This window comes from Morone saxatilis, unplaced genomic scaffold, assembly GCF_004916995.1.
Source record: "Morone saxatilis isolate NCDOM2014 unplaced genomic scaffold, NCSU_SB_2.0 Contig24, whole genome shotgun sequence".
Lineage (NCBI taxonomy): Eukaryota > Metazoa > Chordata > Actinopteri > Moronidae > Morone > Morone saxatilis.
The window spans coordinates 15,407,732-15,423,439 of record NW_023339807.1 but is presented as its reverse complement, the minus strand read 5'-3'; the positions used below and the strand labels follow the sequence as shown (position 1 = coordinate 15,423,439).

General features: G+C 42.5%; 2 protein-coding genes across 3 annotated transcripts; one reads left to right on the top strand and one right to left on the bottom strand.

The window, feature by feature from the left end:
• Window positions 1–66: 66 nt before the first annotated feature.
• On the bottom strand, window positions 67–1,797 carry LOC118335750 (transmembrane protein 107-like). Its single transcript, XM_035672177.1, is given in 4 exon segments — window positions 67–430; window positions 987–1,152; window positions 1,251–1,439; window positions 1,720–1,797. Coding segments are annotated over 4 exon segments (570 nt in total). The 3' UTR covers window positions 67–293.
• A 565-nt stretch (window positions 1,798–2,362) lies between these two features.
• trim46a (tripartite motif containing 46a) lies at window positions 2,363–11,990 on the top strand. Of its 2 annotated transcripts, XM_035671634.1 has the most exons (12): window positions 2,363–2,607; window positions 3,591–3,849; window positions 4,463–4,613; window positions 5,484–5,682; window positions 5,768–5,914; window positions 5,997–6,092; window positions 6,604–6,857; window positions 7,016–7,137; window positions 7,230–7,559; window positions 8,376–8,605; window positions 8,730–8,797; window positions 10,049–11,990. In XM_035671634.1, exons 1-12 carry the CDS (start codon window positions 2,548–2,550, stop codon window positions 10,494–10,496), a joined length of 2,364 nt encoding a protein of 787 aa, XP_035527527.1. In that variant the 5' UTR covers window positions 2,363–2,547; the 3' UTR covers window positions 10,497–11,990. The 2 variants fall into 2 exon arrangements, with proteins under 2 accessions (XP_035527527.1, XP_035527529.1); XM_035671636.1 differs by lacking the exons at window positions 8,376–8,605; window positions 8,730–8,797; window positions 10,049–11,990 and adding an exon at window positions 7,984–8,320.
• Window positions 11,991–15,708: the final 3,718 nt, after the last annotated feature.

The window sequence follows — 15,708 nt, the reverse complement described above, 5'->3', positions numbered from 1 at the left end:
GACGGCACGGGACACACCGAACCGACTCGAGCCACCGACCTCGCCTGACTGTCCGACGACGTCCGACGGCCGATAATCGGGTTGGTGTGCGGAGGCCTTTAGAAGGAGCTGTTTTTAATCTACAGAGGGAGCAGGTCCTCTTCCATAGAGGCCCTGATGTTGGACCACCACACTGACTCTATTTACGCCCTATTTAGGGTCACAGGTTGTTTTTTTTGTAGTTGCTCCTACCTGCTTGGAATGGGAGGGTGAGGCGGGGATATCGCAATCTGCAACCACACCGCTAGATGCCACTAAATCCTACACACTGGTCCTTTAAGCACATACACTAACCTGCAAATGACAAGGATCCACCAGTAGATGTCACACTCCCACTGCTCAAATAGAAAGAAAAGCAGAGCCACTGAGGCACTGGCATGGACTCCAGTTGCTATAGTAGGCGAAGAGGCGAGTAAGCAGGAGTTTGGAGTCATGGAATTGTAACTGGAAACTAGAATGACTTTTTAATATCACGTCTTTTTTTAAAATACGTTTATATATATATATATATGTATACATATATATCATTTTTGATTTGACACCAATTTCCTGGCTTGTGTTGATCAAAATCAAATCAGATCAAATGTCCACCTACCATTTTTTGTCCAGGAGGCAGATGCCATTGCACTTTCTGTGTTATCTTTTTTCTTTGTGGGACTTTTTTAAAAAAAGATTATACTTTTGGCACGTTTGCCTTTATCGAACAGTTGGTAGTGAAGTGTCAGACCGAAAACAAAGGGGGTGAGACGGGTTCAAAGGTCCTTGGCTGGAATTGAACTGGGGATGTTGTGGTCACGGGGCACTCAATGGAATATAATTACAGACATTAATATATATATATATATATATATATTTACTGTTGACCTCCACTGGATATTAGTGTCTGTTTGTCAGTCCATAAATCAACCATCATCAGTGAGAGACCACAGTGTGAGTGTAAAGGATACACAGGAGACCTTGGCTGCAGTTGAACATGGACACTCCTGAGAAGAACCCGGCCAACTCTACAGCAAACAGACCGAGGGTGACCGCCAACGCCACCACCAACCTGAGACACAGAGAGAGAGAGAGATCAGTGTATGGGTGGGGATGCATTTGTCAAATGTTTTCATACTCTGTGTGTATGTGTGTGTCAAATTATGTCTCACTTTCTGTCTTCATTGTCATACGCACTTTAATCCAGAAGACAGGCCTCACTGTTCCAAGAAAACTTCAAACGTAAACTCAAGAGTAAGACATGAACAAACCACCACAACGTACGTCACCGACAAAAAACGAGACGAGAGAGAACTGATGCGAAAACCCCGATCCGAAAGGAGGAGAGCCAAGGTGTAGCCCGTGAGTAACGTTGTTAGAAACGCGACAGGTCTCTGGGAGATCACGTCTCCGGGGATTCCCTTCTGTCCGACAACGCTGTTAGAAGAACAATTCACAATAGCGCAGTTTGATAGGTGGATAATAGCAAGAGCGAGTGTATATCAATCCGGGCGAATCAAGACGGTGCGCGCTACACCTCGCACTGGATCTATGCACGAGGGAAAGAAGTTTGAGTTTTGACTAAAGTTGTTTTATTATATGTGCCATACCACACGCTCTTACAAAAGTGACTCTGCCAAGACTGCTCAACACAGTCATAACGTCAAGCTGGTCGCCGCGTCGTGTGCTCCGACCTCTCTATACCGGCACCTCCACCAGTCTTTCCTTCACTCCGTGGCTTTTCTTAAAGCACATGCTCTGCTGTGTGCTCGCTTTCTCCATATCGATTTCTAACTTCCTATAACTTTATTATCCAGCGCACACGCTTACGTCCGAAATTGAGAGAGGACCGTTCGTGTTTTTTTTAATTTTTTATTCTTACACAGCACTGCCATCTAACGGCAATACTAAAACTGGGCCATAAACAATTTGGCATATTGTGATTATGATTTTAGGCTACAGGATAACAACCAAGAGGTTTATTTTGAGAGTCTGAGCTGCTGCTTGTTTAGGCTTGTAAGGAAAGATGCACTTCAAACACATTTTTTTCCTATAAGTACAATGCTTATTATAACCGTTATTATAGGACTGTCGTGGTGAGACCAGACAGGGTGGTTTTACATCGTCAAATGTGCAATATAAATATGCAATATAGTAACATATATATTGCTGTAACATAAGTGGCATTTTAACTTAACAATGTAACATGTAAATCATTCCTTAGGCAATGCGGCTGTGATATATCCTAAACCAGACCCTTCAAATCCCCCCCTCCCCTCCCCTCCCCTCCCATCACATCACATTTCTACAACGACTCGACTCCGTGCTTTGAGACAGAGCACAGGATCGGTGTGTGCGCAACAGCACGCAAGCAAGCACAGAAACCAGCCGACAGAAAATCTGTTGTAGCGGTTCAGCAGTCCAGGCCCAGGGTTGCTTTCCCTCAGTACGACAGACAGCCTGTCCCTGGCATCCCCCAGAATAAAAAAAATAAAAAGGGTTTAGTCGTTGTGTCGCTTGCATCGTGGAGGCATGGCAGAAGCGGAGTTACAAACCTTTACCTCTATCATGGACGCGTTGGTTCGCATTAGTGTAAGTATGACGCTCATATATATATATATTTTTTATTACGCTATTTATTTCAACCACGTGTGAATATTTAACGGGATATCACCGATTATCTTTTGTCCTCCGCCTTCATATGTAATCACACAATTTTAATTTCCTCTCGACCCATCTGAGTGCACAGGTTGCGTATGTGCTGAAGGAATGTGAGGCATTTCTCTGCTTTTGAACATTTTGGGTTTTTTGGGGGGGATTCAATTCAATTCAATTTTGGGATCAGGATCAAAGAGATGTTTTCGTCAAAGCTCTAGCATCTGTTGGTGGAAACATAAAAGCAGGGCCACAAATAGCATATACACCAAATCCCAAACGTTGTAGCAGATGAAGCAGTGTGTGTTTGACGTTTCATTGCCAAAATATGTCGGCTAGCAGTAGCAAAAAGCTTGCTTACGGGCCGCACAAGATGAGAAGGCAGAGATGATGCCCGTTGTCATAGAAACGGGATGCTGCGTTTAGTAGCTACCTGCAACACTGGAACTGGGCCTCCCAATCAGTAACACTTGCGTAAAACCGAGGCCGCAGCTACAAATCGGAGCAGAAAAAACCGAGAGCTATATTTATTTTATTGATTTGAAAATGTTTCTCTCCCTCTTGGATAAATATCTCCTACTAAGTTACCAAACCATGGTATCCTATGCCAGAGCTCGCTAATTCTATCTGCATTTTTCATTCTAGATACTGGCTAACACCTGAAGTCAGGGCAAAGATATTTTTTCCTCCAGATTTGCCCTCCCTGTGCTCTGTATGTCCAACATCAGCCTACGTTATCCGTGTCTGCTGCAGCTCCCCTTCTCGCTTTTTACTCCCACACATATCATATACGTTTCTTTTCAGGTCAGAGGAGGTGCAGAATGTAAAGAGCACTGGGTTCTTTATTTATTCTAGTGACTAAGAGTTATCGAATCTGACTCCTCATTCCGTTCCTCCTCTCCTCTCCTCTCCCTCTCTAGTCCAACATGAAGAGCATGGAACAGGAGCTGCATTGCCCGGTGTGTGATGAGATGGTGAAGCAGCCCATCCTTCTGCCGTGCCAGCACAGTGTCTGTCTGCTGTGTGCGGCTGAGGTGTTGGTACAAAGCGGTTATCCTCCTCCAGACCTCCCTCCAGAGCCCAACTCGCCGGCCTCCACACCCAATACTCGCTCCCCTCGACAGGCACGAAGACCCACACCCAGGACCCCTGACCGCCTGGAACGGGTCCTCAGAACAGGTGGAGGAAGGGTGTTTATGTGTGCATGTGTGTGTGCATCTGATGGGAATTTTAAGCAGCCTAGCAAGCGCTTTGCTCATATGTGAGAGAAAAAACTGAACGAGCTCAGCATTAAGCCACCTTAGAGTGACATCATCTTTTGAAAATGAAAAGATGATGGTGCGATATGACGCCACTGCCCTGTTAGTTTCATAGATGATGTAGCTGACACACCAGTATCCCACTGTACATCCAGCTTTGTGCATTCATGTCATGACTTATTTAAGCGCATGTAGAGCAAGGGCCACGGGGGCACAGAGACTCAAGGCGGTAAGGATCTGTCGAGCAGGTGTGCGTGTGTGTAAGCAGATAGTGTTTCCTCCACAGAGAACTAACCTTTATTTATCACTGTGCTCCCTCTCTATATATACATATATAAGGAGGGACAGCCAAGAGTTCTACTTGTTACTTTTTTCAGCAGTCTGTCTCTCCTAATTCCCTCATTAACTATCTGTATGACCCCATACAAATCTTCCTTTCTACAAACCCTCACTTTTTTTTCTCCCCTACCTCTCTATTCATGTCTCTTTCTCCTTCATCTCCTCTCCTCTACACACCTGCGTCCTTCTCCCAGTGTGCGGGACATACCCTGGGCGGAGGCGGAAGGATGCGGCCCATCCCCCCATGCTGTTCCCATGTCCTTCCTGTCAGCAGGACGTGGAGCTCGGAGAGAAAGGCCTGACAGACTGCCTCCGCAACCTCACACTGGAGCGCATTGTGGAGAGGTATGCATATGCACAAACATTGTAGATGTAGTATATACTGTAGCAGGCGGAGTCACAGGCACAGCCAGGTGTAGACAGAGCTGAATCCACCGTCTCAAACATGACATATGTTGATTATTACTTATGATAATGTCTCATCATCAGCTCATTAACAGAAGTCAGAAACAAAGTAATCATGGGTTTGGAAAAAAATGCCTTTAACCAATCCTGCATGCAATGAAGAAAGGCAGCAAATGAAGGGCTTAGTCAATACTGCTTTATAAACGAGACAGGAAATCATTTGCTGGAAAGAGTTTCAATAATGAATCTTTCTTTTACTCCTGATCCAAGGCTAAACCTGAGAGGAGATTGCAGGGACAGCTCAAAAACTGCAGTGTACTGTACGACAATGACTGTGGTAAAACGGTTCTGCCAAAGTTTTGTGGAGGAAGTTTGGAGTGAAATACTTCACATCCTCCTTTAATGTTAATCACCCTCTTCTCTTATCAGTTCAAATAGTAAAGATCAAAGTGAGAGCAGCTGCTTTTGAAAAAAAAAAAAACTGTTCTGAAATGGGGAGAGAGAGTTATGGGGATAGGCAGTTTCCCAGTTTCACACGCAGCAGTTTGATGAGTGCAGCTGCTCTCTCCCCAGACAGTAGTTGTGTTGGTCAGAAAAGTGTGACGGTGCATGTTTTACTGCGCAGGATGCACTAACAAGGCAGCTGCTGGTGATGTATCCAGGTCAGGCAGTTAAAGAGTTGGAATCCTAACTACTGAAAAGAGAGCAGGGCAAACTGAGATGAGCTCAATCTTCATTCTTGCTTTCTTTTCTGCTGCAGAACTGCTTTAGCCCTGCCCTTATCTCCCTGTACCCCTGTCTGCCCTTTAGGTATAGGCACACAGTAAGTCTGGGCAACGTAGCCATCATGTGTGGCTTCTGTAAGCCTCCTCAGTCTCTGGAGGCCACCAAGGGCTGCGCTGACTGCAAGTCCAACTTCTGCAACGAGTGTTTCAAACTCTACCACCCCTGGGGAACCCCTCGAGCTCAGCACGAACACATTCTACCCACAAACAACTTTCGGCCAAAAGTTTGTCTCTTTTTTTGTTTTGTGCATCATAAACAGTAGCTCCTCTTCTATTGTCATTGTGCCTTAATCCTCTTTTGTGCTCTAGGTCCTAACGTGCACAGAGCATGAGCAGGAGAGACTGCAGTGGTACTGCCGTAACTGCCAGAGGTTACTGTGCCCACTTTGTAAGCTCCGTCGTGTCCACCATGGACACAAAGTGTTGCCTATTGCACAGGCCTACCAGGCCCTCAAGGTGAGTTTCTGTGTAGTCTGCTTTGACAGTGTTAAGATCCTGATGTTAGCATCTCTAAAATGTCTACTTTTGCGTCTTACAGGACAAGGTCACCAAGGAAATCAACTTCATCCTGGCCAACCAGGAGACAATACAGAGTCAGATCACACAATTGGAAGCTGCCATCAAACAGATGGAGGTGAACTATTTTTTTCTCTGTTTTGTCATAGTACCTGTAAGTGTAATCTTTGTACAGGTGCAACAGTATTTGTAAGAGGCTCTCCTGCAATATTTTGTTCAAATTCAAGGGAATTGACCATCCCATGTGGCTAGCAGGAATTCAAATATCAACACTGTGCTGCACATTACTTTTCTATTGAATGACATGTTGAAAGCAGTAAGTTGGCTTGGAATTGAATCCATGTTTCTTTGCAGAGAGCAAAATTTTTGACACTAATTGACAACATGCTGTAGTTTAGATGAAACTACCCTTTTTTAATGCTTTAATACAATGGGAATCCACCCCCAGCCAATTTACTTTAACTACAGCTGCAACTGAAGGGGCAGGTAGTATTAGTGGGCCCTCTAGAGGCCTGTGGCTCTACTGCAATGGCTAACGTCTGTGCTTGCAAATAGCTAAGACATTGTCTATGTGTTTTATCATTCCTTATCTGCCCACTCTTGGGGGTCCCCTCTGTCATTCTCTCCAGGCGAACAGCACAGTGGCTCTGCATCAGCTGACCCACTGTATCCGAGAGCTGGAAGCGGCTGTTGCTGAGCGTCAGGGGGCTCTGGCTCTGGCCCTGGAGGGATCCCGCAGCAGGAGGGAGGAGGCCCTGTCTGCCCAGGTCTCAGAAAGGCGAGGCCTGCTGGAGCATGCAGGCCTGATAGCCTACACACAGGAGCTGCTCAAGGAGACCGATGCACCCTGCTTTGTACAGGCTGCCAGAGTCACTCATAACAGGTAACGTGCACTTATTTAGCTGAATCATAAACTCAGGTGGAATGAATTAGACTTTCTGACACTATATATTTCTTGTTTTTTATATCTGGCATTTTGGATATTTTTTTCTTACTGTTTTATTTATCTCTTTTTCTATCTGTTTGTTTCTCCCCCTCCAGGCTGGTGAAGGCCATAGAAAACCTCCAGTGTTTCTCCCTCTCTGCTGATCCCTCCTTCAGACATTTTCACCTAGACGCATCCAAAGAGGTCAAGCTCATCCACAGCTTGGAGTTCATACGTGGTAGGCTGCTTTGTTTTTATGATATGAACCATTTAAAAGTGAAAGTAAATGAATGTAATCAGCATTTCTCTGTCGCTTTGTCTCCCCCACAGCCCCACTGGCTCCAGTCATTGACACTCAGAAGACACTTGCTTATGACCAGCTGTTTTTATGCTGGCGCCTCCCTCAGGACTCGGCTCCAGCTTGGCATTTCTCTGTTGAATTCCAGCGACGAGCAGGAGGAGCTGCAGCCACATGGGGCGGCATTAGGTCCCCTAATGCTGCAACGGCATGGCAGCGTCTGGATGAAGTGAGAGGGACCAGTGCTGTGGTTGATCGACTGCAGATGGACAGTGTGTATGTGCTCAGGGTGAGGGGCTGCAACAAGGCTGGATTTGGAGAGTACAGTGAAGAAGTTTACCTCCACACTCCACCAGCACCTGGTAAGATATGTACATGTATTATATTACATCAATTTTAAAAGTTTTACATTTCATTCACTACAAAAAACTCTTAATTTTTCCATTCTTCTTAAAAGGCCATTCCTTGTTTCCAATGCAGTTTCACTGAATTCATGAATTTATAAGAAAGAATTGTAAATAGCTTGTACAATAGTAAAAGTAATATAGCACAAGATTGGATTTTTTTTTGTTTCAAAATGTGTAAAACAAGTTGGTTTGCATTGGTAACAAAGAAAAAAGTGTTGGCAGATTCAGTATCTTAAGTTGGATATATTTTCCGGTATTGTCATTTTTCGATTGATTGACTAATCTTGATTTTTCTTTTTTCTCCATTCTTTTACTTCCTCCATTCCCACTTTATTTTATCTTCTGCACCAAACCTTCCTTTTGCTGTTCTGCATTCCAGTTTCATCCCAGTCAGAATCTTTCCACTTCTGTCTTTCTTGCTACAGGTCTGTCTTTCTGCATTTGTCATTGTCCGTTTTTCTTGCTGTCATTCCTTCACAAAAAAGCATTTAATCAAAATTACCTGATCAGCTAAAACAATATGTAGATGAAGTGAATGTTACCTTTACTCTGTTTCTCACGTCTCCTCCTCCTGGTAAAGCCACTTATTCCTACTTTTCTTCTTTAGCTCTTTTTCCATTATGTGTTCAGACTTGCTGTAGCCTGACTGTCCCAGCTTCAAGATCTAACCCCTCCTCCCTCCTGACTCCTTTCTGTTACCTCTCTCGCCATCTCTCTCCCCTTTAACCCCTCCTTTCCCTCCTGGTATGCCTCCTTTTCCTGTCCTCTCAGTGTTGAGTTTCTCCTTGGACTCACGCTGGGGGCTACATGCTGACAGGCTGGCATTGGGTAAAGGCCAGACTTATGCCCGCAGTGTGCCAGGCCTCTCCCTCCTGCAGGCTGCTGACCGCACACTTACTTCTTGCCACTTAACTTCTGACCTGCTGGTGGCCGACTTGGCTGTCACTCAGGGCAGACACTATTGGGCCTGCTCTGTGGAACCTGGTTCCTACCTGGTAAAGGTGAGAGGGATGCTTCTTGGTCAGTCGGTTCGGTATAATAATGTGTTGTATGTATGGAATCAGCTTTACATGCTGACTCAAAATGGATGTGAGCCTTGTGTCTTCCTGATTCCATCTCTTACAGGTGGGAGTAGGGCAGGAGACTAAGCTACAAGAGTGGTTTCATCTCCCTCAGGACATGGCAAGCCCTCGGTAACTAAATCTTTCTCTCTTAAATATAGACTTTAGATTATTTGTCTCCCACAATTCTGTTTCAGAAACTAATTTGCATTTCTTATAACAACAATTAGAATGCATTGAACCACAAATACAGACATGATTGGGATTTATCTGTAGCATGACATCGCCAGACTAATTTGCAGACTAATTTGTAATCTGCAAAATAGCATGGAACCTCTCAGTTTATTTTGATTTTTCAGGGGTGTTATCAATGGCTGCAGACAAAAAATTCTCTGAAAGTAATTGGATAAACCTACAACCAATCAGAACAATGAAACATGCAAAGTTGATCAATTAAACTTACCAAATCCTGTCGGACGTACAGCACGCACATCTTTGCTTTAAGTGCAGTTGTTTGTTCTTCTTTTAGAGAAAATATAATGTCCAGTTTGTTTAATATGTGTAGTATATATACGTGATAGCAGATTCAACAGAAACAGTTCCACACAGTGGCAGCCATCGTGGTTGTAAATGAAAATGTCTTAACGGCCGCTAAGGTTGTGCTCCTCTGTACAGTCACTGTATAAAACCTGCCCCATATCAGATAAATGGTTGTGATTGGCCTGACTAGATCCAGGACTGGTAGAAATCTGTCTGACTGGGAGGGTGTTATGTTGCATCTGCCAGAGCAAACAAAACATGAGCTCAGAGATTTGTCTGATTCCCAGGCTGTCTTAAAACAGCATTAATTGGTTTTTAAACACAACATTGACATAAGTATTAGTGCAGCTTTAAAGTTTGTTTAGACTAGTGGATAGTACATGCTCATAATGCATACTGTTTGGTACATAAAAGACCATGCACCACATTCTTTAACTCGGTCCATTCATAATTCACTTCAAATTTTAACACAAAGTTATAAAAAACATATATGTATTTATCTTTCACACACTTTCACTGCTGTTGTTCCATTTAGGAACAATTTGAGTGTCTAAAAAATGATGAAACACTGAATAAGGTCACAGTACTCATGTTTTTGAGGGGACAGACTCAGAATATTCTCTGATAATATCATTATATTAGTGTGTTTTCAATGTTTTTTCTGTGCCGTTGCAAAAATCAAAAGATTTAAAATATAAATGTTATATTCAAGCTAGCATTGCAAGTGGCAGATTTCATATCTTCGGGTCCTACTGTATTTAAGTATACTATTGAATTGTAATGGTTTTAACACAAGTTACATTTTCCTTCTTTGCTTTTCTCATCCCCTCTGCCTCCCCCCAGCTGCGACCCAGACAGTGGCCATGACAGCGGGGCGGAGGACGGCCAGGACTCTCCTCCTTTCTGCTTCCTCACAATGGGCATGGGCAAGATCCTGCTTCCTCAAGGACATGGTCACAGTCAGAGCCAGGGGGACAGCCACAGCCAGGGAGGAGTGCACTCCCACAATAGCAGCCATAGCAACCTGCCTCACCCTCATACTGCTCCTCTGCCACCCCGACTAGGAGTGTGTCTGGACTGTGACAAAGGACGTGTCACCTTCTATGATGCCCACTCATTGCGGATCCTGTGTGAGGGACACGTGGACTGTTCAGCTCCAGTGTGTCCGGCCTTCTGCTTTATTGGCGGGGGTGCCCTGCAGCTGCAGGACCTTGTGGCCAATCGGAGCATAGAGGAACCGCCGCCACGGAGGGTAACTATCCAAACGCGTGCAACAAATCTCAGCAAATAAATTGTGGTGAGACGGCAATTAATGGGCACAGTTCACTCAGTTTTTCTAATGTCTGTAGAGTTAATGGTGGTTTACATTCACCACTTAATGTGAGGGTTGATAATTAATTGCCTTGATCTTCGATACTTGATTGAACTGTAACTGCTAAATATGGTTACATTTTTCCTTTCAATGTGGTTTTTGAGATCTGACTATAAATATCTGACGTTCATTTGCATTTGCACTTGGCCTGGAAATATTAACTCTGCCTTTTGGCTTTAATTATTTTATATTCTTTCGTGCTTTCTTTCTCCTCAATTTTGCAATGCTCTTATGGACATTGTGGCTGAAGTGATTTTAGACTATGCAGAATTCTGTTGACAGGGTTAAACACCTTTATAACAGGTTAAAAAAAAATCTGTTTGCAATGTAAGAAAAACCTGCTCTCCTTCTACACTTGTCTTAATTTGTCCCAGAATGATCGGACAACAAACGTTGCATGCAAGTGTAACTAGGATTCATAACTTACATATATGCAGATAACTGTCACCTTGTAAAGCACCTCAGATGTACTGTATGTCTAATTTTATATCTTAATTTTTTTATGTAGCCTCAACAAGTGTTAACGATGTGTAAATAATTCAGAATTGGAGAATGTGAATATTTCTCGGTTGTTGAATAGTGATGTTCTGCTGGCTCATGTCAGGATCACGTGTCTCTGTGTCTAAACAGTCCCAGTTGGTATTTTATATAGTCGCTGTTTTGCATTTCAAAAAGGACTTTCGGCTGGGTAAACATGCTCACAGTTGCCTCAGTGTTTTCAGATTAAAAAAAGGTTCTGAGGAATATTGTTCTCATTATACTGTTTTACATTTCAGTGTTTTACATTTTGACGAAAGTTAAAAATGACGATGGCCTACTTGTCCGGTATTAAACTGTGGTGTTTGAGTCATTTGCACATAAATATTAATGATGAGATGTGACGTCAATGGAAGTGGATGGATGACAAGATAACCAGCTGAAGTAGGCTAATGAGAAAAGGTCTATTTTATGAGATCTGGGTGACTTTCATTATTTTTCCTACTGCAAGTTGCAGTAGCTCATTTACTTATTCACTAAGCGGATTCACAGTAATGTTTGGGGAATGTAAAAGCCCAGTTATACATAATTTCAATGCAAGAGATTGTCTATATTGTAATATTTTCAAATAGACTGGCTCCGACTGTATTTTGATATATAATATGATTTTTCTGGTGTGTATGTGAGCTCTGGCTGTGACTTTCATGCTTTCTGTTGTATGTATGCGTGTGTCTCTACTTGTGTTACAGCATAGCACTTGAATGACTTTAGACTGTAGCATCACAGAAATCAGAATCTCTTAATTTAGATTTATCTTTGCTGGCAGAATGTTTCTATCATGTCATGAGAAAACAACAATAAATGACTGATAACTGTAACATGGAGTCACTTTGTGTCAAATAATAACCGTGCTATATTATCATTAAATGCTCTGATGTCTTTTCCCTGCACTCAAAAAACACAATTTGTTTTCCATAATACAGTTAACACAGAAACCTTTTGTCTCTGTTTTATATTTTGGGCTCTCTTGGTTATAAACTTCTTTTACATTCATCATTGCCTGTCATTTCCCGCTCTACAACCAAAAGATAAACATGTTTTTGGTCAAATATAGCTGTCACATGCTATAAAGTTGTCACATTTTGATTGACTGTACACAACAGAGCAGCACTTCAGAAGGCATAATAAAAACCGACTCTCCTTGTTTAAATGTCATGGAAAAAACTGTTGTCTCTATGAGTGTGTGGTGCTCGCCTGCATGTAAGGGCAAGTGTGCCCCTTAATCACTCGAGTGTGCCAGAGCTGCATGAACACGTTAAGTGGATCTTTTGTGCCACAGGGTTTAAATATAATCATCCTATTTTGTACAAAGCCAGGACACACCTTATGGGACACCTGATACAGAACAACAGCAACAGAAAGAGGCAGGCTAAGAGCTCAACAGCTGTATTATATGTGAACAGAAGACATGGCAAGAGAAGGGGAGCCAGTTGGACTGGTAGTTGGAACATTGTTTTAACACCCAGACAGTGACAAATAGGAATGTTCCACAAAGGTAAAAGAGTTCATGGATATTGTGTAAGACCAGAGTGGTTGTGTGTTAGTCATTGTTTTTTACATTAACAGATGCTGTTGCAATCATACTAGTGTTGGAGCTCTCTAAAGTCTGCTGGAGGAGTTTGCAATAATACAAATTTACCATTAGGGGGCGACATTGTTTGTGCTTTGTTGATTATCCTATGTATTGTGTAAAAAAAAGGCTACTCAGCAACAGGTGCACTTAATGTCAACACTGACTTGTCTGGCCACAAATCTGTGATGACAGGTCCGATATTACAAGTTAAGACCTTTCAGCTTCTGTTTGGCTCCATCTTTGTGCTTTTCATTGTGTTACACCTGAAAGAATGTTTCCCTCCCTCTCCTTCTTTCTCTTTCTCTTTTTCCCATTTCTTGTACCTATTTATTTGTTTGTGACACGACATATAAATCAACATTGATTCAAATGCACATATGCTACAATTAGTCAAGACTGATTCCTTTTTTATGTAGTTCCTGAGAGAACAGATCTGCAAAGTTCTGGTCACATATTAGTTTGCATTTTCACCGCACATACAGATGTAATTCCACAGCGAAAGAAATAAAACCTCCCACAAAACAAAAAAAGAAATTCTACATTAACACCACATTGGCCCCCATAGTTAACTCTAAACACAGTCAAACCTCAGTGCAAGATGTGCTGTTGAAAAAGCATTTCACTAAAGTGTTTTTTTCTCTCTAGTCCTAATTCAACCTCCATGGGGCTGTGTCCCAGTGTGGTTGCATTGTGTTTTGGTTACAGCTCAGTTTAGTTTACACGTCTACCAGACAGAGCTCCTCCCCACAAAGGTGTTTGTCTGTTTGCACGCAAATGTGTTAGTGTGAAATTCACCTGAATTTCCATTCTGTTGTGAAACTTTATTATCTGTTATGGAAGAGTTGGCAGATGGTCTGATGATGAATACAAAATATAAGACAAATAAGGAACTAAACTACAGTATGTACAAATAAGTGAGGAATTTCCGATGAATACAGATTACAGTGGAAGTAAAGAAAAGGAATTTTACCCGCTCTTTAGATATTTGCTACCGTCACTGGCTACGTTTTTTTTAGTTCTTGATCTATTATCATTACCTGAGATGAAACTAGTGTATTTAGACAGGCAGTAAAGCTTTGTTTCACGTGTTGGAGTCAACTGAAGCAAAAATTGCTGAGTGCCATGCAGACTTGCAGAAGTTCCACATGCAACGAGATGTAATAAACTTTTAAATGTGCATACAGTGCAGGAAGCTACAGAAATGTTTGCTAATGCAAGCACAGACACTCCAAGTCCCCTGAACAGCTGTGTCTCCTGTCTTTCCTCAGCACCTCTGCACATCACAGTGGACGTTTATGTCCTGCACACACACTCAGACACGTACTCCTCCCACAACATTTCAACTCCCCGAGTACCTCCACAAGTTCCAACCATGGTTTACACCTTTTTCCAAAAGAAAAAAAAGTCTGTGAAACTGTCAAACAAAATGGATCTCTGCTGCTTGCAGGGGTTTGTGAACCTCACCGAAAACGTTATTGTGTGCCACTGCACTGAAATCCACATACACCCCTGCAATCAAATCCAAATCCACTTTACATGGTTGCCATTCAAAAACACTCACAAATCCTCACTTACACATGTACACACACAAATCTGCTATGTGTGTGTGTGCTCTGGACGGATGCCAAAGTGAGAGAGCATGCTCAGACAGGACCACAGCCCCTCAGGCTCTGTGAGTATTATGTGTGTCATTTTTAGACAGGAAAAACATTACACCTCTATAAAGTCCTTAACTGTACTGTACCACCTGTTTGGCTTGGTTTTTAATTGTATTCTTCACAACTATAACCTGGCTTTACTTCACTATACAAGTAGAAGTGATTTATAGAACATGACCAAAAAAAAGAATCTTGTGAATTTAATGCAAATGTATTTATTTAATTTTTGAAACCAGCAAAACATAAGTTAAATTAAACTTACTTGCTTGTAAAGCTGTTGTAGGGTCCAGTTACTGAATATGTTCTGGTGGTAAAACAGTAGGATACATATATATCAAAGGTGAAATATGTACGTGTGTATGTGTTCATATGTGCTTGTTTTGGTTCATAGGTTGTCCTCTGACAGCTTAATGACTAGCTGTCCACATATCACTTCACTCACTGTTCCCATATGAAGGGCAGCAAAAGCAGAGGAGGAAGAAGAGGAAGGAGGAGTGAGCCAAAAAACAATCTGGACTGACTGAGACAGGACATACTGAACCGCACTATAACCCTCAGGACACACCGGAGGGCTGCCTGTAAATCTATTTCCGTGGCAGAAGAACCGAGCAAAGGTCTTTCAGCACCAACTGGTAACAGTGTAAGAGCTGAAGAGTCACATTTTTGCGTGTGTGTATGAAAAACAGGAAGGTGGTCTTTGTGTGTTATCTACGATGCACGCAAGTTCTTGTGTGAGCCCCTCAGCTGTGCAACCAACAGGCTCTGAGGAGAAAAATGCTGATTATAAAATCAAAACAAAGGTGGCGAAGCTGGTAAAACTGGGAATAGAAAGCCACTTGCTGCTCCCTGCACATGGTTCCCCATAAATACCTACAGCACCAACTGCATCTACAAACAGGGCAGTGCATGCATATACATGCACACCAATAAAAAGCTGTCATAGAAAGCTTCAGTGTTAATTGGGGACTTTTATGTGTAAATCTGCTGCATATCACGAGAGCTTGAAGTGGTTTTCTTAGCTGAGAAAGCTTGTGTGCTCCTCTCTCCTCTGCTTATAAAATCTATATAAATCTTAGACTGGCTGACAGTTTCATGAGACAGACCTTATTATCACTGCAGATGATCTGAATGTACAAAACATGGCTGCCATCTGTGTGACTATATGATAAATGTAGGAGCAGGACTGTGGGACCACCAAGTATTTTAGAGGAATGCAAGGTGAAGGAAGGAGAGTGATACATTGAGAAGAGAAGGTGTAAGAAGATATGAGAAAGAGATGGGATTTGGGAAGAGGTAAAGAAAAACACAATGAGGAGAAAGAATGAAATCAGATGATATTATGTTTTGTGTGTGTTTGTGTGTG